The sequence below is a fragment of the Seriola lalandi genome, unplaced genomic scaffold, assembly GCF_002814215.2.
Source record: "Seriola lalandi dorsalis isolate HSWRI2012SDOR001 ecotype SW California unplaced genomic scaffold, Sedor1 jcf7180002054872, whole genome shotgun sequence".
Lineage (NCBI taxonomy): Eukaryota > Metazoa > Chordata > Actinopteri > Carangiformes > Carangidae > Seriola > Seriola lalandi.
In genome coordinates, this window is record NW_019525425.1 from 202,299 (window position 1) to 224,873 (window position 22,575).

At 40.4% G+C, this 22,575-nt stretch overlaps 2 protein-coding genes across 2 annotated transcripts; one reads left to right on the top strand and one right to left on the bottom strand.

Annotated features, from left to right (window-relative positions):
- Positions 1–12,153, top strand: spag5 (sperm associated antigen 5). The gene is made up of 25 exons (XM_023428184.2): positions 1–100; positions 542–598; positions 693–809; positions 897–3,178; positions 3,307–3,499; positions 3,591–3,707; positions 3,916–4,008; positions 4,166–4,300; positions 4,667–4,786; positions 4,901–4,993; positions 5,803–5,937; positions 6,077–6,170; positions 6,274–6,421; positions 6,554–6,604; positions 6,997–7,171; positions 7,684–7,817; positions 8,198–8,366; positions 8,705–8,852; positions 9,756–10,002; positions 10,835–10,967; positions 11,119–11,199; positions 11,324–11,473; positions 11,593–11,667; positions 11,768–11,848; positions 11,969–12,153. The coding sequence occupies exons 2-25, from the start codon at positions 560–562 to the stop codon at positions 12,038–12,040; spliced, it is 5,082 nt and encodes a 1,693-aa protein (XP_023283952.1). The 5' UTR covers positions 1–100; positions 542–559; the 3' UTR covers positions 12,041–12,153.
- A 1,504-nt stretch (positions 12,154–13,657) lies between these two features.
- foxe1 (forkhead box E1) lies at positions 13,658–15,682 on the bottom strand. Its single transcript, XM_023428203.2, has one exon. The coding sequence runs from the start codon at positions 15,333–15,335 to the stop codon at positions 14,238–14,240; it is 1,098 nt and encodes a 365-aa protein (XP_023283971.1). The 5' UTR covers positions 15,336–15,682; the 3' UTR covers positions 13,658–14,237.
- Positions 15,683–22,575: the final 6,893 nt, after the last annotated feature.

Consider the following 22,575-nt stretch of genomic DNA (forward strand, 5'->3'; position numbering starts at 1 on the left):
GTGTTTTGAATGAAACGCGGTTGATGGCCGTCGAGCCCAGATTTGTTTTTCTTGTTCAGTTTTGTAACGTTGGTCAAAATTGGCCGTCAAAGTTCGGAAGGTAATGTGCTTTTACATAATTTAATGGTGTGGCTCAGGCAGATTATAGTTTAGTTATATTAAAATGATCGTAATTTAAGTGTGCGTAAACTTAACTAGAGTTAACGATAGCTAGCGACTTTGGTAACGCTGTCTTTCAGACAAGTTTGCCACCCTAACTTACGCCCTTGGTGACACTATGTTTAGCAACGCATTGTGTGATAATTTCGTGTTACTCTGCACATCCATGTTAGGTTTGGTTACTTATGAGCGTTTATGAATGCGCTAAAAATCTTGCTTCTGGGCGACTGCCTGCACTTGATACGTGAATTAAAGTCAGTAGCATTTTAGCTAGCTTGTTAATGTTGACATTTCTGTCTAGAAACTGGCTTAACGTTGGAGTCAAAACAGTTTGCCGTCAACAGTTAAAAACATATTTAATGGGAAATCATCTTTTATGCAGTTGTACAGATACAGAGTAATGTCGTCCAGGAAGTCAAGTTCCACTGGGGAAGGCTTGGTAAGACATTTGCACTCTGTCATCTACAGTGTACAGTCTTAAAGTCTGAATAAGCAAGTTAATAATATCTTATTTCAACTTTTGATGATGTTAGCCTTCCAGCAAATATGGAGAGCGTACCCCTCTGCGAAGTTTGGAGAATGAAATGCTGCACCTGTCAACTCCCTCATCTAGGCTGAAATCAAGTGCTGGTGCCGTGAAAATGACAAAGGTGGGTTTATAGCAGTACATCGAAATGGTGACATTGTTTTCATTCCCTTGGTGACTTTTTCTTATTTCTATCCTTTCTAATGAACAGGGTGATACTCCTCTCTGTGACCCCGAGTCCCACTTGCACTGTCCTCCAACCATCAAAGTGATACAAACCAGTGCCCCCATGAATGATATGACAACTGCTGAGACCCCTTGTGGACTTGGAGATGTAACATTCAAATCCTTCGTCTGTCCTGGTGGTGAGGTTGAGATTTCAGGCTCTTCAGTGTGTGAAGATAAGAGCATTATTTTGCCCAATGATCAGGCTACATGTAACACTGAAACTGAAGATACAGTTATATCTGACAGTATGATAGCTCAGTCATGCGGTGACCACATAGAACATCCCTATTACAGTCCCGAGATGATAGATGCTTCTTCGGTCGACATTGATGCAGCATGCCTCTGTGAAATTCCCAGCACTACACTGGCCTCTGGCAGCCTGGATGATAAACCTGCCACAGAAGATTCAGGAGTGCTTCAGAGAGATTGCTGTGGAGAGAAAGATGTCACCTGGAAATCTGTTGTCTGTGATGGAGGTGAGGTAGAAGTTGCAGATGTCACCAGACAACATGATGAGACCATTCCTCTGCCCCAGGCACAGCTTGGTGAATCTTTACAAGACAACAGTGTAAATTCAACTAATTTCTCTGTCTACGGTCAAATGTGTCAAGCGGAACATGCTGAACATCCCTACTGCGGCAGTGCAAATGGTGTTCCTGTCAACACCACCTTCTCTGAGATCCCAGATGGTTTTGAAAAACCTGCTAATGGACTGAGTGATGTAACCTTCAAATCATTTAACTGCACTGGGGGTGAGATAGAAATTTCAGATGGCACCAAACTTATAAATGAGACTGTTCCTCTACCAGCCGACTACACTGTGACCAGCAGTGTGTCATACAGTTGTAGCATAAATCAGAGTGTTTCAGCTGGTGACCATGATGCGCAAAACGGTAATGATCATTTAGATCACCCATACTGTAATAGTGAAAATTATTCATCAACTTCAAGTGGCAACCTTTCCACTTCCCAGGAACCAGTGCCATGCAGCGCTGGTGCTATGGGTGAGATTAGCTTGGTGGTACGTGATAGCCAGACTGGCACACAAGAGGCTGTTGCATTTGGCTCTTTAATCAGTGCTGGAAGTAAGGTTGAAGAATCAAATGGCACCCGATTGTCTGAGAAGACTTTCCCTCTGCCTGATGACCACGCTGTGATCTGCCAGCCCCTGGATGACACTGGACCAACTTCTGTTACACAGGATCAAATCCGAGATGACAAGGAACAACCTCCCTGCTGTGTGGAAAATTATGAAGTTGTTTTAGATACTCACCCACCAGCTTTCACCACATCTTTGCTGACTAACACATTGTTAAAAGCTTCGGATAATGAATCCATTAACTGTCAAGTTCAAGAAACATCAAAGCACTCAATACACCCTGAGGACAGTGTGTTGCCTTCAATGCTTAACAAAGCAGAGTCTTCTTACCGCAGCAAACTTGTGGCTTCAGCAGAGAGTCCCACCCCTGTGGAAGTGCAGCAGCTTCTGGAACATGTCTCTCAAATACGTTCAAACAGTGGACTGCCTGAATCCAGTGAGGAAAAAGACAGTGCCCTCGGCTCATCAGGAAATGGACCTGTTTTTTGTAACTCTGCAGACAACCTCTCTAATGTTTTGAAAGTGCTGTCACAGTGTCCCTCAGTAGCATCAGCTTTGCAGTTTGGAATCCTCAGTCCTGTTGTCCGGAGAGCTTCTCTATCTGTATTAAAGGCTCATAATGATCCTGCTTTTGACCATTTTGTAGCTGACGACTTTGCTCTCGAGGGTGAAAAGAGCTTGGTGGCTCCTGTTAATACTGACCCCGCTGGGTTATGGGCAGAGCACTTGGAGAGCCCCATGCCACGTCCTCTGTTCAACTCTACAGCACTGGGTTACAAGCTCCAGTCAGGCCCAGTCACTGAGCTGGATGAGGGTGTGGGTGTGAAGCCCCGTGCTGTGCCCCAGTCTGAGATGGAGAAGCCAGTTCTGGATTTCCCGTTGATTCCAGATGGTCCCCTTCAGCAGCAGCTCCGGCAGATGGCAGAGTTCCTCATCTTGGCATCTGGAAAGATGGGTCCTGCTGCTGTCTCTGCTTCTGCTCCACCTCCTGCTGTCGTCACAGTCCAGTCAGCAAGAGCTAGTCCTGCAGAAACCCACAGTGTTTGTGTGGGCACCACTGCTGTGAAACTGGTAGACCGCAGCCTCAATACATCTGGCCAGTTTGAGAGAAAAAGGGAATTCTCTGTTGTTGATTCCTGCACTATTACTGACCCCCTCCTGTGGAAGTAAGTGTTAGTGATGAATTTATTGTTAAATAAACTAATGTTGCCAATCATTATGGCACAGCCAGTTCTGCTTTCTTGTGTTTCTCTGTCTGCCTCTTCACTCTTTCTTTCTATTCATGTGATTTCAGTGTACCTCCAGGTAGCCTAGAGTGCCTCCCCAGACAAGAGCTGGAGCAGAGGTTACGGTCTAGCATGATCATGGTGGAGGCTCTGGTGCAGCAATTGGCTGCAGCCAGAGCACATGGAAGTCCTTCTGCAGGCCCTGCACCTTCAGAGCTCAGGGAGAAATTAGTGCAGACAGACCACACTGAACTCAGTCAGGTAAGGACACATTCATACAAGACTCTGACAGTGGGAGAGATTTAGAGTTGGTACTTTTGTATATTGAATTATGTATCTGTATTTCAAATAGACAACAATGCACCGGGACCTTTATATGGAGGCTCTGAGCAGGATTAATGAGTTGGAGCTGGACAGAAATTCTCTACAGAACCTCATACAGAGTATGCAGGATATGAGGGTCACCATGGTGAGACACAAACATTGATAGAACACTTGCCCTAAGTTGTATAAATTTTACAGGTACAATGCTCTTTCATGTCACTGTCTTCTTACACCTGTATATAAATTGTACAAAATTATATTTTCTATGACTTACTTTATTTATATGTGAAATTTTTTTTTAACACACCTGATTTTGTTTAATAACAGTGTAGTGTGTGTATTTGTCCCAACAGACTTCTTTGAGTAGTGACACGGATGCTGCTCTCTCCAACATGAAAGAAATAGAAGACATTGTCAGAGGGGACCATCAAAGCCTTGTTTCACATGTATGTAAATGTGTCTCGCATGTCATTCTTACATGATATCAACCATATAAGTATTTCCAGCGTTTACATTATTGCATGTGTTAACTGTGTACACTTCGATAATGGTTCATGTTTATGTGCTTGAATTTAGCTGATTTATTCCCTCTGTGCTGTTTAGTATGGTCAGATGAAATCTCTGTTTGAGAAAACAAAGGAGACACAAACACGAATGATGCAGAAAGTCAAAGATGCTCTTCACCAAAGAGATGACATGAGGACACAGATGGAGGAGGCTTTCACAGCCAAGCAGGCGGTAAACAGTGACTAATCTCTTAATTGTCATGTGGCCTTGGTAGATCTATTGTTTGTTTGCTTGTTTGTTTTTTTATGTCCATTTTCAAGTGTCTCTGCTGCAGGGTGCAACACAACATCATTTTGTGGTTATTTCCAAACAGCAGGGCTGCACTTTTTCATCCTTTTGTTGGGTGGAAAGATAAGATGAAAGAAACATCACAGTCCTCTTAATAATTCATGTTTTGTGTAGCTTGTGGAGTGGTAGTTTTCCTGCCCTGGTTGACCTAAATACAAGCATTATGGAGAATATTCAAACTGCCCTCCAAAGTTAATTTTTCTTGCATTCTTCTTTCCATAAAGTGTGTGTCTGATTGTCTGGTTCCAGGCCTTCAGTGCGATGGATCAGCTGAGAACACACTGTGCCACAGAAATGTCAGAGCTAGAGAAGAGTGTGGGGTCTCAGCAAGAACTTCTGGCAGCTGTAAACCAGGCCTACCCAGAACAGGCAAGAACAAAAATCAGTATTGTAATAACATACCAATACTGCAAAACATCAGCATAACATCCTTCAGAATGTGTCTTAATTTCTTTTTTTTCTTGTTTTTCTCTACTAATGCAGGTTGCATTAAACCAGGCCTACACTGAAACGCTGGACTCTGCTTCTGATCTTTTGTTCCAAACCATGGAGGAGCAGTGCAGTTTGATGAAAGAAGTATGTGCAGTTTATGCCAATTCCATTTGATTTTGATTCTTGACAATTCAGTCACATCAGTTAAATACTAATGTTGTGTAAAGTGCTTCTCAGAATCAATCCAGGGACCTTAAATTTCCTCTACATCAACAAGCGAGCATCACTATACAATTTTTTTATATTGCACATAATCAGCTAAATTGTGAACATATTTCAGTTATGAAACTGTGGACAAAGTACTTATTTTGAAATAAATTCTATCCCATAGAGTTAGGCATAGACTGTCAGTGACAGATGCTTCAATAAGGTACAGACATCAATTTTAATTAAAACTTTGAGCTCTGACAGGGCAGAAACTGAAAGTCTGCTGACTGATTCATCTGCACCGTTAACGTTGACAAGACCTCAGCCTGATATCTGCAGACAGCTGCTAGCTAGCGTTAGCTCCACGGCAGGAACAGGCCGAGTAAAGTAGAATCCACAACATGTTCAGTCGACTTGCATGGCCTCACATCTCGTAGCCAGAGCTCTTTTTTTAATATATATATATTTCCAGCTCCACCCAGAAATCTGAATCTGATTCTACAGAAGCTGAGCAGGAAGGACTGAGATCTTATATGACAGAGTACTAACAACAACATCAACTGTGCTTCGTTTTAAACCATTTTCTTTAAATTGTATTTTGATTTCTGTGACAATTTCTCACAACTTAACAGTATATTCATATTATTCATATTATTTTGCTTGGAATGGACATAACATTGACAACTTTATTTCAAATATAATGATACTAATGTTGCTGACGGTTTTGCTTGATCATCTTTCTACAGCTCAGCACAGTCAGAGGTCTTCTGCAGAAAACTGTTCCCATGCTTCTGAAGCTGAATGAGAAGGCAGCAGATGCTTTGAGAGATAGAGACGAGCATATTTCTGCAAGAGACCAAGCTGTTGAAGAGAGAGAGCAGGTCAGACTTTAATCATTTAATTGGGATGTTTATTGCCTTGCACTGCTGGACGACTTGTTTTATGAGAGTGATGACTGCAAATCATAGAGATGGTTTTTTTTTTGATTTGTTTTAATTTAAATGAAACTGTGTTTAACAGATCGAAGAAGAATTGAACGAAGCTAATTTGAATCTCCAAACTGCCAGAGAACACATTGGTGATTTAAATCTGCAGGTGACAATTCTGACCTCAGGTAAAAACTCAAGTGAATATGTTGCTTTGGTCATTTCTTTTCTTCTTTCTTTTTTCAAACCGTTAGTTATCAGCCTCTAAAATTTCTTTTCATGAAATTTCAGAGATGGGTGTGCTGCGTCAGAAGCTAACAGAAAGAGAGGAAGAGAGGGGTCAGCTGGAGAGGAAGGTGACAGAGTTGTCTGCTACAGTTTCCTCAACGTTGGCCTCCTACACCTTCTTGGAGCAGGCCCTCGCTTCTGAGACTACAAAGTATGATCCCTGCAACATCACAAATTTTATTGTAAAAAATAAAGAAAATTGTATCGAGGAGAAAATTGAAGAAGCAAAAATACCCTCACTGATATACAGCATGCAGGGGCTAAAACAAGTTGTTATTTTTAGATTGCAGCAGTCATGGAAGGACATCCAGCAAGCCAAGGACAGAGCAAATGAGTAAGTGGCAACAATGCTGAAACAAAAAACAACAACAAATAACTTGAAATGGATTAATGGTTTGAAGAAATGTTTTTCTTTGTTAAAACTTTCTCCCATACTTCTTTATTTCCTTTGTTACTTTACATTTATTTCTAAATGTGTGGATAGGCGTTTGGGTATCCACATTTTCCACATTTTCTGTTTTCATACACTCGTTTGATTAGGAAAGGAAGTTGCTGACAAGATGCCATCACAGTTGTCCATATGCAGTGATGAAGAAAGGGAGTTTAAACTTCTTGAATTCTGATAGATAGTGACCAATAAGGACCTCCCTGCCACACATCAACAAATTATATAGAAAATACTGCCGCTAATGCCACCGTTTGTGTTTTGTCCGTGCCTGTGTGCAGGTTGGAGATGTTGCTGGGCCAGTCGGAGCGGCATGTGTGTGAGTTGAGTCAGACTCTGGCTGAAAGTGAGGAACAACTCAGTCAGCTTCAGACCCTCTCACAGTCTCAGAAAATGCAGCTCCAGCAGCTCCAGGATGTTTGCACACAACTCAGTGGCGTGCGGGAAATGAACGAGGTTAGCTTGTAGAATGAATATATTTATATATGTTACACCTGCGGTTCTTTTTGGATTCTTGGCTTGGAAAGTTTCTCTGATCTAGACCCTCTCACTTTTTCTTTATATTGTTGTTCATGCATGTTGTTGCTTTTGTTGACTGACAGGATTGCCAGAATCAATAAGATTGTCAGCAAAGCCAAATGTTTGTATTGGATGACCAATAAAATTCTTTGATTCGGCCGTAGTTAGGATAGCATGCACATTTTTACATAATACTTGATTATTGCTCATAAAAGTACTGTAATCGTATAAGCAATCATAAATCCAAGATCTGATCATCTGTTCCCACACAGTGGAATAGTAGTTTTTTTGCAAGTAATTAAAAAATAATTTTTAATCCCCTTCGCTGTCTTGATTGGCAGTTATTTTATTTTACAGTCAGGTGTTGTCAGCATAGGAATAATATGTGATTTCCGTTTCATCGTGGGTTTTATGGTTTAATTTTCTGCTTGTGTCTCTGTGTGTGTCAGTTCTTACAGATGGAGAATGAGTTGGCAAGGGAGCAGGTGGCTGAAAGTGAGCGTATGCTGAGGGCCAACCTGCAGGGGCTCCGGGAGAGGAACATCCAGTGTGAGGACCTAAAAGGAGAACTTGGTCAACTTCAGTAAGTTTAAGTTGACGTCATACATTTAATGAGCTTATCTTTTTTTGCATTCTATTAATGAAGCTAAATCTGTAATTACTTAGATCAATGCGCTGCTCCTATAGCCATATGCTAGTGAGAAATCTTGATTAGATGTGGCGCGTCCCATCTGTCAGGTGGACACCACTGCTGTCTTACTTAAGTACCTTAGCATTTTGTTGTCATCCACTGTTTTTGGTTTTGTTAAAAAACTTTTTTGTTTTGATCAACAACAGTATGTAATATAGTTAATATGTTGAACTGTGTTAATCATACTACAAATTGTTCTAATCTTTGTCTAACAATGTTTAACATTTTGTCTATATGCTTAGCGATAACTTATCTGTGTATGTGTGATGCAGGCTTGAGAACAGAAGTTTACAGGAGCAGCTGGAAACTACAAGGTCCAGAGCCAGTGCAACCCAGCTGGAGCTTGGAGAGAAGCTGGCTCAGGCAGTCACTGAGATCACTCTGCTGCATCACACACTGCGAGGGCTGACCAACGAGCTTCATGCAGCTCTCAACGACCAGGTAACAGTTGGGAACTGCATAACAGCAGCTAGATGTCACCACCGTTGTCTCACTTTCATATGCGCCCATGTACTGACAGGGTCAAAATTATTGTTACCTCCCCACTTGAAAAAGAAAAATCACAATTTTCTCTGAAATGATCTGAAACTGACAAAATTAAATGGTGTCCACTACTCTCTATTCCATATTTAAAGAAACAGACATGTTGCTTTTGATTCTCCCAGAGGCATCGTGACATGTGAACCTGCGTTTTCATTCTGAAACTACTTGGTTTACGAAACTTAAAAAATAACTTGTAGTAGCAGGTATTTACACAGGCCTCTATTTCTACTCTTTAGAAAGCAGATCCATGGAAGGATAAAGATTCTCAACCAGTCCACAGCTTGGAGCGCCGGCACCCCTCCAGCTCGTTTGTTGACAGCATCATGGTCGCATTAACTGTTGAGAAGGAGGAAGACGTAAAAACAGAGACACCTCCCGGACCAGGTACTGTAGCCCACCCTGCATATGTTTTATGACTCTAATTTGCTCTGAGGCGGTCAATAAAAAAACAAAAATTAAAATAGTAACAGATTGTATTTGCTCACTATAGCAGCCAGTTACTTAGCCTTTCTTATTTTTAAACTTGAATCTTGAACACAACTAGCAGCTTTGAGACTGACATGCTGGTTAGACGCATGGTGGTCAGTCTGAATGGGTCCAGGTGCATCATCCAGCCTTGCTTCATGATCTCTGACCTGGGTCGTACTTAGATCAGACACTTGCACTGCTTTCGTGAACATATGTTTCTATTGAGGATGAGAGCTGATATTACAATTTATTTAACTTAATATGGTTCAAGCAAGTTCAAACAGGTGTCTCTGAACAGTGTGACAACAGCTGTTCCATTTGAATGGCTCAAACATGGGTTGACTGTGTGTTCAGCAAACCCCTGTCAAATACGCCTCCCCTTTATAGAAGGGAGGTATAGATATCCTGTGAAGCAAGGTTAAAAGTCCATTTCCCGAGAATAACTCAAAATGTTCCTCCCTTCAAAAGAAGCTGGTGGTTGTGTTTTCATCAATACTCTTATTATTTTTGTTGTTTCTACAATATCTGGTGTTACAATCACCACTTTTCCCCCAAGGATAATAAACTCAGCTGCCATTTTCCTCTAGTCTGGTAAAATGTATTGCTAAAATTGCCTGCTTGTTTGAACTAACGTGTGTCAGAGTAATTTAGCACACTATATACACTATAGTTATATGGGCTATAACTGATTGAAAGTGAAAATTGCACGCCTACATGGGAAAAATCTAATTGCAACACTTCAAGCCCAGTTCAGAGAGGGATTGAATGTCAACCAATGACGGTGTGACAATTGAAAATCTAAGTTCACTGTCTCTTCAGTCCCCTCAGACATGCCTGAGCCACAGTGTGAAACTTTGTTCAGTGAGATGAGCGCCTTCACCCGCATTGCAGCCGTGACTCCTAAAAAGAATTTAAATGCAGTAGAGTTTGAACCAGAGGAGGAGGATCAGAGCAGTGTGGCAGAGCTGCTGGTTGACCTGGGCAGCACCGTCACGGAGCTCGCCAGCACCCTGAAGCTGGTGCAACAGCGCAAAGACGCTCAGCTGGAGGAGCTGCACAACACCATGTAAGTGCTGGAAAATATGTAATTTTTTCATATTGGAATCTGATTATTTTTGATAAATTTACTTCTTTAATGATTTATTAGTTGTTCTTTATTTAGCTAATCACTTTTACTATATTTTCATTAGTTGGCGATATTTTAGATAAATGGATGTGCAGTGAAGTCTGTGCAGTCTATTAAATCTTAGAAAATACTAAAAAATGCCCAGTGTTAGTTTCCACAGCCCAAGGTCGTGTCTTCAAATTGTTTTCTTTTTTTCTGAACATCTGTTCAAAACCAAAAAATATTCACTTTACAGTGACATAAAACTGACAAAAAAGCAAAAAACTCACATTTGAGAGACTGGACACATCAAATATTTGGCATTCTCTGCTTTATGAATGACAGAAAACGAACTTCCATTTATTTTGGTAGTCAGTTAATTTATTGAGTCAACTAATTATTTTCATCAACAATTCTGCCGATTTGTTACTTTTCTAGATTAATTGTTTGGTTTATAAAACCCCAGAAAAAAGTGAAATGTTTTCTTAAGTCCAGGGGGATGTCATTCAAACAAATTGTCCAAAACCCAAAGATTTTGTATTTATTATCTCATGAGACAATAAATACAACAAATCCTCACAATTGACAAGCTGGAACTAATGAATATTTGATGTTTTTGCCACTGCATCTGTCAAAAAGGTGTTCAATAGTAAAGAAAACCAAATGTGAACTTAGGAGATATAAAGATGATGATTGATTGGAACAATTGGAAAAATTAATTTTATGATTAGAAAAGAGCATTGTTCAAGCAAATGTAAAGTAAAATCCAACTTTATTTCCTGCTCTGTTCCAGCTATGGCCTGCAGGAGGAGCAGCAGGCTGCAAACAGCAAACATGAGGATGAAGTGTTTGAGCTGAAGCATCAACTTAGCCGCCTGAACAGCCTGGTTGAGAGGGGCAGCCAGGCGTTGCAGCAGAAAGCTCTGGTAAGAAACGCAGTATAATTTGACAGTGGTAACTATACTATATATGATCCCTAAAAAAGTCTAAGATGGCAAAAAAAAAAAAGGGCTGACTGATGGGAATGATTCGTGTTGAGCTGAGAAAAGCACTAAATTTCTCTCTCTTTTTACGCAGGATGAGAAAACTGTGTCAAAGTTGTCGGCAGAAATTCAAGACGCCCAGGAAATTCTAAATAAACACAAGGCCGACAGTAACGTAAGTCAGAATCCATGTATATATTTCAAAGCCACTTATGAATAATTCATTTGGCCATTTAATGTGTGAAAACAGCAGAGAGATTTGACTAAATGTAATGTGTTTTTTGGCCAATACTTCACAGGAATTGCGGAAGGAGGTGGTTGAGCTGCGTCGCTCTCTCCAGCAGTCGAAGGTGGAGTGTCATTGCCTGCGTGAGGAGTTGAGAAAAGCTGGTGGCCTGTCAGCTAACCCAGCACATTTCATGGAAGAGAAGATCCAGTTATTGAGAGAGGTACATATGATCCTGTTGCTTATAGAGCCAAATAGAGCAATACATCCTATTCCTGAGCAAACACTGCAGGTTTCATGCTCTTTTTCTCTAACATACATCACTTTGATTTTGATCCTTAGGTGGAGAGACTGAAGTTGAGTCTTCAGGAGGTGGAGCAAGCCAGAGTGAAACTCCTTGAAAGAGCAAAGAGACATGTAAGTTCTGACTATATACAGTGTTTTAATGCCAGTACCCTAAAACTGTCTTGTGAGGACGTGATCCAGTGTGTTCATGATGTTTTAACGTCTCTCACAGCAAATGATCCATCAGAGCAACCAGCTCAAAAGTGAGAATGAGCTTCAGATGTTAAACAACATGATCAATAAAGTCAGAGAGGTAAGAGAGACTATTTAAAATTGGTTCCTGTGTTCTTTCACATCTGGCATCCTGTCAAGAGTGTAAAATCTATGGTATGGATATTTGAGCTAATGGATGTTTTTTATTTTCTCCACACAGATCCTGCTGTCTCTGCCAGAAGTTGTGAAGAATTGTGAACAACTCCAGCAGCTTGTTGAATACATTGGCTGATGTGTTTATTATCACCTTTGTTCATTGTATTTATGTCTGTGTTAGATTTTAGCTTGTCCTGGCTCAAAGTGTTCATATATTTAGTATGATTAAAATATTTCGTTTAAATCTTATGCATTGTCTTTGCTCCTTCCACTTGATCCAAGAAGGTGAGCAAACATTCCTGTGTTACATTCATGTTAATATTAATATCAACATAGTTAGATTTAAATACACCGTGTTGAATAACTACATGTGTGTTGCACCTTGGTAGATCTTTGCAAATTATTAGCAATCATACTTAGGTTTTCCTCACCAGGCAATAATTATAAAAGTGATATCTTTTTTAAGGGTTTGAATTTCTTATCTTGGTCTTGCACTTGGTTATAGCTGTTAGCTGATAGTTTGTGAAAAGGGAAAATGGTAAGTATGGTAAGTATGAATTATACCCTCTTCTCTCTTCTCAGCCGTCTTCTCTTACCCCTAAAACGAAAACAAATGATATCTTCCGGCATGGACGTTTTCCTTACGGCACACTAAAGCATTCGGTAAGTTAGGACAATCCTACAGTGTAAAATAATATGTAATGTAATAATGTGTTTCAGATTGGATGTGGAAAAAAAGCTGATTTTTTTCTTTTTTTTCCCCATTTGTCAAGGTTTAGCACAATGTTGCTTCTGTCGCTGTGTACTGTCAACATAAAGGATGTATGCCACTGTAGGCTACATCTGAGTATTTAAATCCATTTTTTCTTACTTAGATATTGCTCAACTAATTTTATAATATTAAATAAGTGCAGTATGCGAAAAGAGCACCCTTTACCTATTAGAGCCTGCCATTGGACCATAACTGACACTGTAGCGCATCTTTGAAGCGTATCACCCATGCCACTGTTGTCTTGAGTGCAGGTCTTGTAATAATTAAATCATCCTCCATAATTTGACACTTGATGATCAGTGTTATTCTTATTCAATCCACATAGATATTAAGATTCAGCGTCACTCAAGAAGAACTAGGACCCTCTCAAAGGAGGATACTGTGTCAGAAAAAAACATCAATTCATACCAGTCAACAAAGCTTGTGTTCTGAATCAAGTGTCTTCAATATAGTGAAGTATTTCCACACGAGTCTCATCTTGTCTGATACGCAGACTTGTGGAGGATGTTCTAGCGCACCACTTACTTTTAAAGGCTGGAATATTGAGTTACAAGTCCGTTCATTTTCTTGATTAGTGGATCCATTTGATAGATTAACTGTGTGTGTCTAAGTGCTGTGTAGATGTCTGGACACGATAACTGAGGCTGGTCACGGTTACTGCTAATACTGTGGCTCCAGACAACACTTGAAACCAGCTGAGCTGAAACAGTGTAGGAAGCAACGTAAACACAAAAGACACAGATGTTGGAGGGTAATTTTTGTACCTAGTGGCATTATGTCTGGATCTGTTGGTCCTTGTTATTTTGTAATATATTATAATAGTTTTATAGTTTAATTACAACATGTACAAATATATCTGATGTAATTCTGATATGTGACTAATGTCACCTGGCTACACATCAAATTTCTCTTCTGGGACAATAAAGTATGGTCTAATATTATGGCACAATTGCTTAAGTTGTAATAGCAATAATACATCAATAATTTAAAATTTTTTATTCTTGAAGAACAAAAGTTCTATATAATTGTTTATTTCGAAAATGACGACCTAATATGCATTTTCATTTGGCAACAAAATACATGCAAATGTACTAAAGCTGATGTTCTTCATACAAGCCACTTAATGCAAAGCCTATGAACCATGAAACACAATAATTTATAGTAACATTTCAAAGACTGTCATTTCAACAGTAAATATTTAACTTGCACATTCAAGTCATGACAAAAAGCTCAAAAAACCACACATGAAATTAGATGAATTTTACATCCTCACATGCTGTGAAGAGGCCTTGACATTTAAACCAACATTTAAAGTGTGATCTAAAAGTAAATTACCGTCAGAACTGAAAATGGGTTGTGGGGTTAATGGTATAAATCACAGTTGTGTTGAGGGAGGCGTTTTTAATCAGACTGTTTAGTTTTCTCCTTAATGTCACAAACAAAAAAAAAAAAACAAGCAATATGTTTGTGTGCAGAAATGTCTGGCTCACTTTGTGCCTCCTCAAGTCTCTGATGTTCTGTTTGAAGGTAAAGAGATGCTGGGATCTACGTTCTCAGTAGCTCAGATGGCAGACACAAACCTGTCCATATTCCCCGGGTATGTGGGGTGTCTCAGATAACCCCCAGTGTTGCCGATAGGACCTGCAGCACTGTTATACTGGGAGAAAGAACCCAGCTGTACCGGGGAGAGCCGGCCATAATGGTCCACAGACTCGGCAGGTCCGTGGGCTGAGGCATGGAGCCGTCCTGTCGCTGCATACCCCTGGGTGTGGCCCTGTCCATATGAGCCCTGGTGTGCATGGTGGTGAAGGTGGCCGCTTGGCCCGGAGTAGGTGAACCCAGGATGCGTAGAGGATCGGGATGGCACGGCTCCTCCGCACGGTTGGCTCGGGAAGGCTGGCGCTCCCATTCTGCAGGGACTGGATCCGTTGGGCAGCCCTTCGGGACTGAAGCTCCGGCTGGGCTGCTGCATCACCTCTGGCCCTTGGCCTCCCAGCATGCTGGCTGGACTCGGGTGTCCCATGAGGTTATTGATGCTGAACATGCGGGTCTGACCTGGTCCGAACCCAGGAGGTGATGAGGAGGGGTAGTAGGCAGATGGAAGCTGCTGCCCGTAGGTTGGACTGACTGTCATGTTGGGGTAGACTGAGTTGGTATATGCAGCTGATCTGGGAATCTGGACAGGAGAGAAAACTGGTGTCTCATGCACATATGTGGCGTAGGTGCTCAAGTCACAGCGCTTAAACCTCTTCCTCCGCCTCAGGAAGCTGCCGCTCTCGAACATGTCCTCTGCGTTTGGGTCTAAAGCCCAGTAGTTTCCCTTGCCTGGCCGCCCCGGTTCTCGAGGGATCTTGATAAAACAATCATTGAGAGTCAAGTTATGGCGGATGGAGTTCTGCCATTTCTTTGAATTGTCTCTGTAGAAGGGGAAACGCTCTGTGATGAATTTGTAGATGCCTCCTAATGTCAGCTTGCGGTCAGGGGAGTTTGCTATGGCCATAGAAATGAGTGCAATGTAGCTGTAAGGGGGTTTCCCCCGCTGCAAAGGTCTCTTCCTCCTCCGACCTCTGGGCTGCTCCTCTGTCTGTGGTGGAGGGTTGGAGTCAGACAAAGTGTCTGCTGGAGAGTCTTTCTCCACTTTGACCACTGGCATTGTCATGGACAGTTCAAAAATGTCCCAGAAAACAGATGATAAATTGAGGTTACTGCAAATGCTGTGCAGTACTGGTACTTCCACAGTCTGCCGGAGGAAACAAATTTGATCCTGGACAGTGGAAACAAACAATCCTTGCAGAAAAATCACATCTGTTTTTCACAACTCACTGTCTTTGAGTCCAAATCCAACAGTTCATCAAAAGCAGAGGAAGTAAAAAAGCGTTTCCAAGAAATCCCGTTTCATTAAACGCAGTGCATACTCAGCTTATTCCCACAGTTTGTTTTCAGGTTAAGTTGAAGAGGTAAGGTGTAAGAGTGCCATGTGTGGTGTTTAAGGTGTGTGCCAAAATGAGTCACTCAGTGTTACCTGGAGAGTATTACCTCCACAGCACCTGAGGGGCCACACCCCCCCAGGCATCACATGCTCTCAACATACCTCAGCTTTATAAGGGCCTATTGTTCATGTTTGACAAAGTCTGCATACTTTGTGGTGGAATTTTCTATTTCAAGTGTTTTGGCACATTTTTTATGTATCTGTAATAAATGTCTGTCCAAATCAGGATCTACTTTTTCAATTAGATTTTAGTTAATTACTGTTAATCAAAAAAATAAATACAGAATTTAGTTTAGAATTTTTAAGTTTTCACCTTTAGTTACTTCTAATGTATAAACTTGGAACTATCAGATTTATTCTATACTGGACCGTTTTTAGTTTCATAGACCAGAACTGTTAAAACAGAGTTCCCTCTTCATATTCAAATTCCCCTTTAAAGCCAACCTCAGTTTATTTTAAAAAGTCTAAAATGGTCCATGTTGTTTTGACGTTTAACACTAAAAGACCTCTTTAGTGGTAACTTAACCTATGAGTTGTTTTTCTACCTTGCTTCCTTGTTTGTTTTGTGCCAGTGGTTGGACAAGCCAGCTGTGTTAAGAGATGTAAATATTTTCCAGACAAAGGCCCTCCTGTGATTTCAGCATGCAAAATATAGGTAATCATCATCATCCCTGGACGAAACCCGAGAGACAGGAATAACCAACTCTTAAAAGAAAAATTGTTTCTTGAAATTGGTTTTGATTATGAATGTTTCTAAGGAATTGGTGGTAATACTTGCTAGACATGTTTTAAAGTCAGTCTCATTTAAGTTCTTCTTTCCATATATCAGTCTATTTTTGCAGTGCAGAAACTGCTGCACGCAGTTTTGATTTTTAAATCACTAGGTCCATTCTTAGATAGTCTAATCTGTGAAACCTTTGCTTTTAATTGGACTTTAAACGCTTCTAAATTTCACCGGCACCAGTGACTGACAATGCTGACGCCCTGTGCAGCTCTGGTGGTATGAAGTCCGGGGACTCCACAGGGCTGGGGTTCACTACCTTAATCTCTTAAACAAACAGAGAGGAAAACACAGCAGCACACTCCCACCGCTCAACACCAGGACGGGTTAACACTGCGGGCATGTGTCAGAGCAGGAGCATGGTGAGAGAGCGTGGGTTTGCGCAGACAAACAGCCCGATGAAAGGTTTAGTCCTGTGGGGAGGGCTGGGGATGTGGCACTCCTGGGTTGGGACTTGGAGTTGCCCTGTTGTATGATGGGGTGGGGTATGTGATGGGATAAGGAGTTAACATGAAGGTACACATACCTGTTCGCTATTAATTCAATTTAACTAAGGTAACAAGGATAAGGTAATTTGGTAAAAATAGAGAAAGCTGGATGAAAAATGAAGACAGGTGAAAATTGTGATGTAGGATTATTATAATTTCACACAATCTAGGTATTTAATTTAAAATTATCCAGGTATAATCTAGATTTGATTTCTAAAATCCTCAGCCTTTGTTAATTACTTGTTCAGGCAAGTGTTAGATTTATTTATTTGATTATTATTGTTTAGAACTATTTAATTATTATTAGATGAGGAAAGAGACATTCATCTAAGTTACTGCTGAAGTATTGAACAAAGACTGATGCAATATCTGTTATGATGCTAAGACTTCAGATGAAGATGTTATTCATGTTTAGTTTGGTATAGATCATGTTTATGGAAATAATTTTTTGTATGTCTTTAGTTAAACCCAGCATGCATGTCTCATCATGGTGCAAAGTGAGCAGCAGTTAGATCAGTGTGCAGTGGGCATGCAAAGCTACCTGACACCCCTGTTAGTGAGAGGAGACTGGGAGAGGCAAATAAACAAGCCACTGGATCACAGTGGATGGTCGTATTATTCATTGTGAGCATTTACAGAGTAAATGTAAATACATGTAAATTATTGCTAATATAATTAGCTGATTGATTGATTTGTATATAGGCAGAAAGGACAATCGCCAACAGTTTTGATAGTTGTTGATAGTCATTTAACAAAACTTCAAACAATGTAATAGTTCCAGCTTCTTAAATGTGATTTATAATATTGTAAAGTGAAAACTATTTAGTTTTGGATTATTGGTCAAACAAAACAAGTAATCTGTGTTTATCATTTGTCACCTTTTTGTGGCAATATACAGACAAAGCAATTAATCAAAAGAATAATAGACAGATTATTAATAAATTAATTGTTATTTGCAGCCCTAATGTAAATAATTGGCTGACATTTGAAAACTCATTTGCTGTGTCCTTTAGTTCTCCTACCTGAATATTGCTCAGAATCTAATTTAAAAGGACAGAAACATACTTAAAACACATCGAAACATGAAAATAGGTGATGATTTTTTTTATCCCAATTTCTTGGATAGTCCATTTCAGTTCAGTTCAGATCTTCATTGTCCTACAAAGGATATTCTGCAGCAAGGGAAAAGTAGAACGACAAAAATACAATAAAATAATGAATCGCAGAGGACAGTAGAAAGTCTGCACACACAGTAAAAAATACAATAAAGAGTCGAATGTGGTTAAAACTGCAACAAAGGAATGAGAGTAAAGTGTTAGGTTGTTCAGCAAACCAAGAAGCAGTTTATGGATTATTTATTTATTGCATTTATTGTGAATGATATAAATTTTAATTTGAACCTCTCAACATAAACAGTTTTAAATGGTCAATTCGAGACGTGTTTTATAACACAATATAACCACAGGGAATATTGCATTAAGTTAATTCTCTCTTATCCACATGACTTTAATAATGTGTTTGATTGTGTAGTTACTTCATTTCAGTTTCTGACAGATGTGATAGACATGTAATGTAGTTTGCAGTGGACCTCACCCTTTGCCTAAGACAGCCTCGTATGCTTTATGATTATGAACAATTAGTGGTGAGTTATTTCTCAGGTACCTGTTGTTACTGGAGCTCAGGCACATAGTTGCCATAGTTTGCTTATGCATCATGATTTGGCACTACAGCATTTACTGTCTAATATTTGTTCATGAGCCTTTTACTTCAGTGTTTGTGCTGGTGGATTAAAAATATGGTTTATGCTGCTGAAAGGAGACTCTACTGTCTACAGTTTTATAATGTGTTGATGTCTTTCAGGGACTTAAATGGTTCTCAGCTCATTCCAAACGGATCACCTTGTGTAACTTCAAACGTTCACATTTAGAAAGAAAACAAACTTTCACTCTTTTCAAAGGTGATATTTTACTGAATGACAGATCTTAATATTCTTTGATTGCTTGTTTTTGTTCACTTTAAATCTAATCATTATATTTATATTAATAATGCATTGGTGAAGGGACAAACCCATGCAGGATAATCTCCCAACTCTCATGTGTATATATATATATATATATATATATATCTGTGCATTAATATAACCCACCTTTGTCTTTTAATAATTTAGTTAAAAGACGGTTTTGCTACCCGTTGTGCTCTCATGCGGCTACTTAAGCATTCACTTTCCAAGTCCTGAATTCTTATAGGTGGGATTTTAGAATCGTGTTTAGTTTTGGCTGCAAAAAGAGCCCCACATTTTCCTGTTGAAGTGTACTTGGGTTTAGCATCAGCGAGTATACATTAGGGCCTCCAAGGCTAAGGGCCCTGGAGCCATGCATTGATGCTGCTGTGAGAGGCCTCCACCTGTCCATCACAGCTCAGTGTGGGGAAGCAAATGATGGCAGAGACAGCTGCACAGGAGAGCAGGGCTGCAGCCAAGGCAAATGAAGGGCCCTTCACTTTGTGTCTCACGTATACTTCTGCCTGTGCCAGAGAGAAACGGCTCTTTACAAACAAAGACAAACAAATTAGACATTTGAATTTGAACACTAGACTTTAACCATTTGGTGGCTGCACATATACAGGTGGCAGGTGTCTTTTAATAATGTATCTTTTAAAAATAGAAGATAAGAAGCTCTTCAACTGGAGCTGAGGTAGACATAATGGCAAAGATGATTATGATGATTAATTAATTTGTGTATTAAAAGAAATAACGACCAACCCATATATTTGAATGAACTCATGCAGTTATCCACTTGGCGGATGCATAAAATCCTGCAGATACAAGTCAGTTAATGTTAACATAAAACCTCAAAAAGGGGAAAATATGTGATCTCAGTGACTTTGATCGTGGCACAATTGTTGGTTCCAGACGGGCTCGTTTCAGTATTTCTGAAACTGCTGATCTCCTGGGATTTTCACACACAACAGTCTCTAGAGTTTTTACTTTGAATGGTGTGAAAAACAAGAAACATTCACTGAGCACCAGTTCTGCAGATGGAAATGTTTTATTGACAAGAGAGGTCAGAGGAGAAGGGCCACACTAGTTGGAGCTGACAGAAAGGCTACGGTAACTCAGATAACCACTGTTTACAACTGTGGTGAGCTTGATTTCTACTGAAGCACACAGATGGTTGGGTCCGAATTAGGCATCGACAACATGAATCCATGGTCCAAACCTGCCTTGTGTCAACAGCTTAGGCTGCCGGTGGTGATGTAATGGTGTGGGGAGTGTTTTCTTGACAGACTTTAAGACCCTAAATACCAATCAATAATCATTTGAATGCCACAGCTAAGTATTGTCAAGTATTGTCGCTGGCAATGTGCATCATGATAATGCACCATGTCACAAAGCAAAAGTCGTCTCAAAATGGTTTCATGAACGTCACTTGTGGTGAAGATTCACAGTCATTCAGGTCATTGCTTGGCACTTTGTACTTTTTAGCAATTTTTTTTTATAATTTGAGTGACTACTTTGGATTATAAACATATCCCTAAATAATATAATGATATGTAATAATAATAATACTTCTTAAAATGTGCCATATATTTTTTTTTATTACACCTTATCGGTTAAGGTTTAATTTCCCTTTAGGATGAAGGTGTTAATTTCTGTATTTAAATTTGATTCTCGTTTGTGTGTGTGTGCGTGTGTGTGTGCGTGTGCGTGCGTGCGTGCGTGCGTGCGTGCGTGCGTGTGCGTGCGTGCGTGCGTGTGCGTGCGTGCGTGTGCATGCCCTGACCCAGTCTAGGCCACTGTGGAGTAAGTGAAGGCTTCTTGTTTGCATTAGCAGCTGCAGGGGCTTGGTGAGGATGCAAACTCCTGACGGTTGACTTGCTCCAAACCCGGGGCAGTTTACATAACTGAAGCACTGCACTGCCCAGGAAACCTGCCGTTAAATCACACTGTGTGAGTGTGTCATTGTGTGTCTCTCTCATATCCACACTGACTTATAGAAAAATAAGCATGTGGATTTAGGTAATATTGTTTCTTTTATTTATCCAGGTGGCAAAATGACAAGTTGAAATAAAACAATCTGCTTGTTCAGTTTTATTGCTCATCCATGAGACTTCATCAGTTTCACAGAGCTGGCAAATCCCCAATGATTAAACCTCTGTGGGCTGTTTACTCCCTGGTGTCGCACGGCTATCACTGGACAGTTGTTAGTAAATTGTGTAAAACTGCCTGTTAGGGCGGTTGGGATGGCACATTGAGTAATTAATAGCCTGAAAGATTTATGCAGTGAACTGAAACGAAGAGTACAAGTGTGTACACTCTTGAAGAAAAACAATCCTTTGATGAGACATGGCACAGCATGGAAGAGCAAACAGGGACACAGCGGTAGTCATGCATTTCCTGTATAATGAAAAACAGTTCTGAGGAAATCCTATAAAAAGAGGTGGTCGAAACACACCCCACCCCACCCCCGGAAGCTTTCAGATATCAGAATTGGTGTGAGGAGGTGAGGTGAGAAAGTACAAAGGGTTTGAACTTCTCTCTCTCGAGCCTTCTCTTTTTATTCTTCACACAACTACATCTGCCACTTACCGAGTGCAACACTACAAATGCCTCCCAGGAAAGACACTGACAGTGTGCGCCGTTATCCCCATTTGAACGATTACAATGCTTCCCCACTCTCCATGACGGCAGCCTTTTTACCTCACCTTTGAATGTAGTCATTTGGAGCAGTTATAAACCCTTGTGCCCGCTGTCGTGGCGATACGACACATTGTATGAACAAGTTCTTTTTGGAGCATAAATCAGCCTTTAGGCTAAAAGTTCTTGCTTCCCAGGCCTCTCTTCCCAACCAGTGGCACATCAATTCACACCTTAATTCATGTGAATCAATCATATAATTACTGTGTGACTTTTAAGACTCTCATTAGACCTCAGGGTGTGAACTACCACATAAGTCTGTAAAACTGTAATGAAGCCTTTTGAGTAATCCATGAAGCAAACAAAATGCAGCAAACAGTCCACACCTATTGGAATCAATTAAACAGGATGAGATAATTTTGAGCGGCCAACTCAGAGCCAGAACAGTTCAATGAGTCAGCCAACGACACTCCAATTAGCACCTTTCAACTCAAACCAATTCACAGAAAATTCAACACCTGTGGAAAATAATACCTTTATCAAGATAGTGAGATTAAACCATCCCTTAAATTACTGTCCAATTAATTTATCAGCAGATGATAAAATTATCTATGTATCTGTCGCTATTCATAGGCAGTTGTGGATCAGGTTTTCTTTGTATGACTCACACAGAGTCTGACTCACCCCTTACCTGATAGAGAATGCATCTGTATCAGAGCTCACAATTATAGTCATGCCTGGTTGCAAATGTCAGTGTCTCTATGTCAGTTGGGCTCTGTTAGGATCCATGTTTCAACACCTCATAGATGTCTCAGCCTGCACATGAGCCCAGGCAGCTGCACATGAACATTTTTTACCCGTGCCTGCACCTGAAAAGAACCTCAGTTGCACAACAGGATTGCACGTTAGGATGGTTATACAGTGGCAGTCGTGCACCATCCTCCTTATTTTGTTCTACTTCATTAACACAGATTTATTTCTCTCTGTGTGTGTCTGCTGTCTGAC

What these genes read in the sequence shown, in the direction of transcription:
- spag5 (XM_023428184.2), top strand. Translation starts at nt 560, where the DNA reads ATGTCGTCCAGGAAGTCAAGTTCCACTGGGGAAGGCTTG. An exon ending in GTTCCACTGGGGAAGGCTTG is followed by an intron (nt 599 to 692) that starts GTAAGACATTTG and finishes TGATGATGTTAG; the next exon opens with CCTTCCAGCAAATATGGAGA. An exon ending in GCGTGCGGGAAATGAACGAG is followed by an intron (nt 7,172 to 7,683) that starts GTTAGCTTGTAG and finishes TGTGTGTGTCAG; the next exon opens with TTCTTACAGATGGAGAATGA.
- foxe1 (XM_023428203.2), bottom strand. Translation starts at nt 15,335, where the DNA reads ATGACAATGCCAGTGGTCAAAGTGGAGAAAGACTCTCCAGCAGACACT.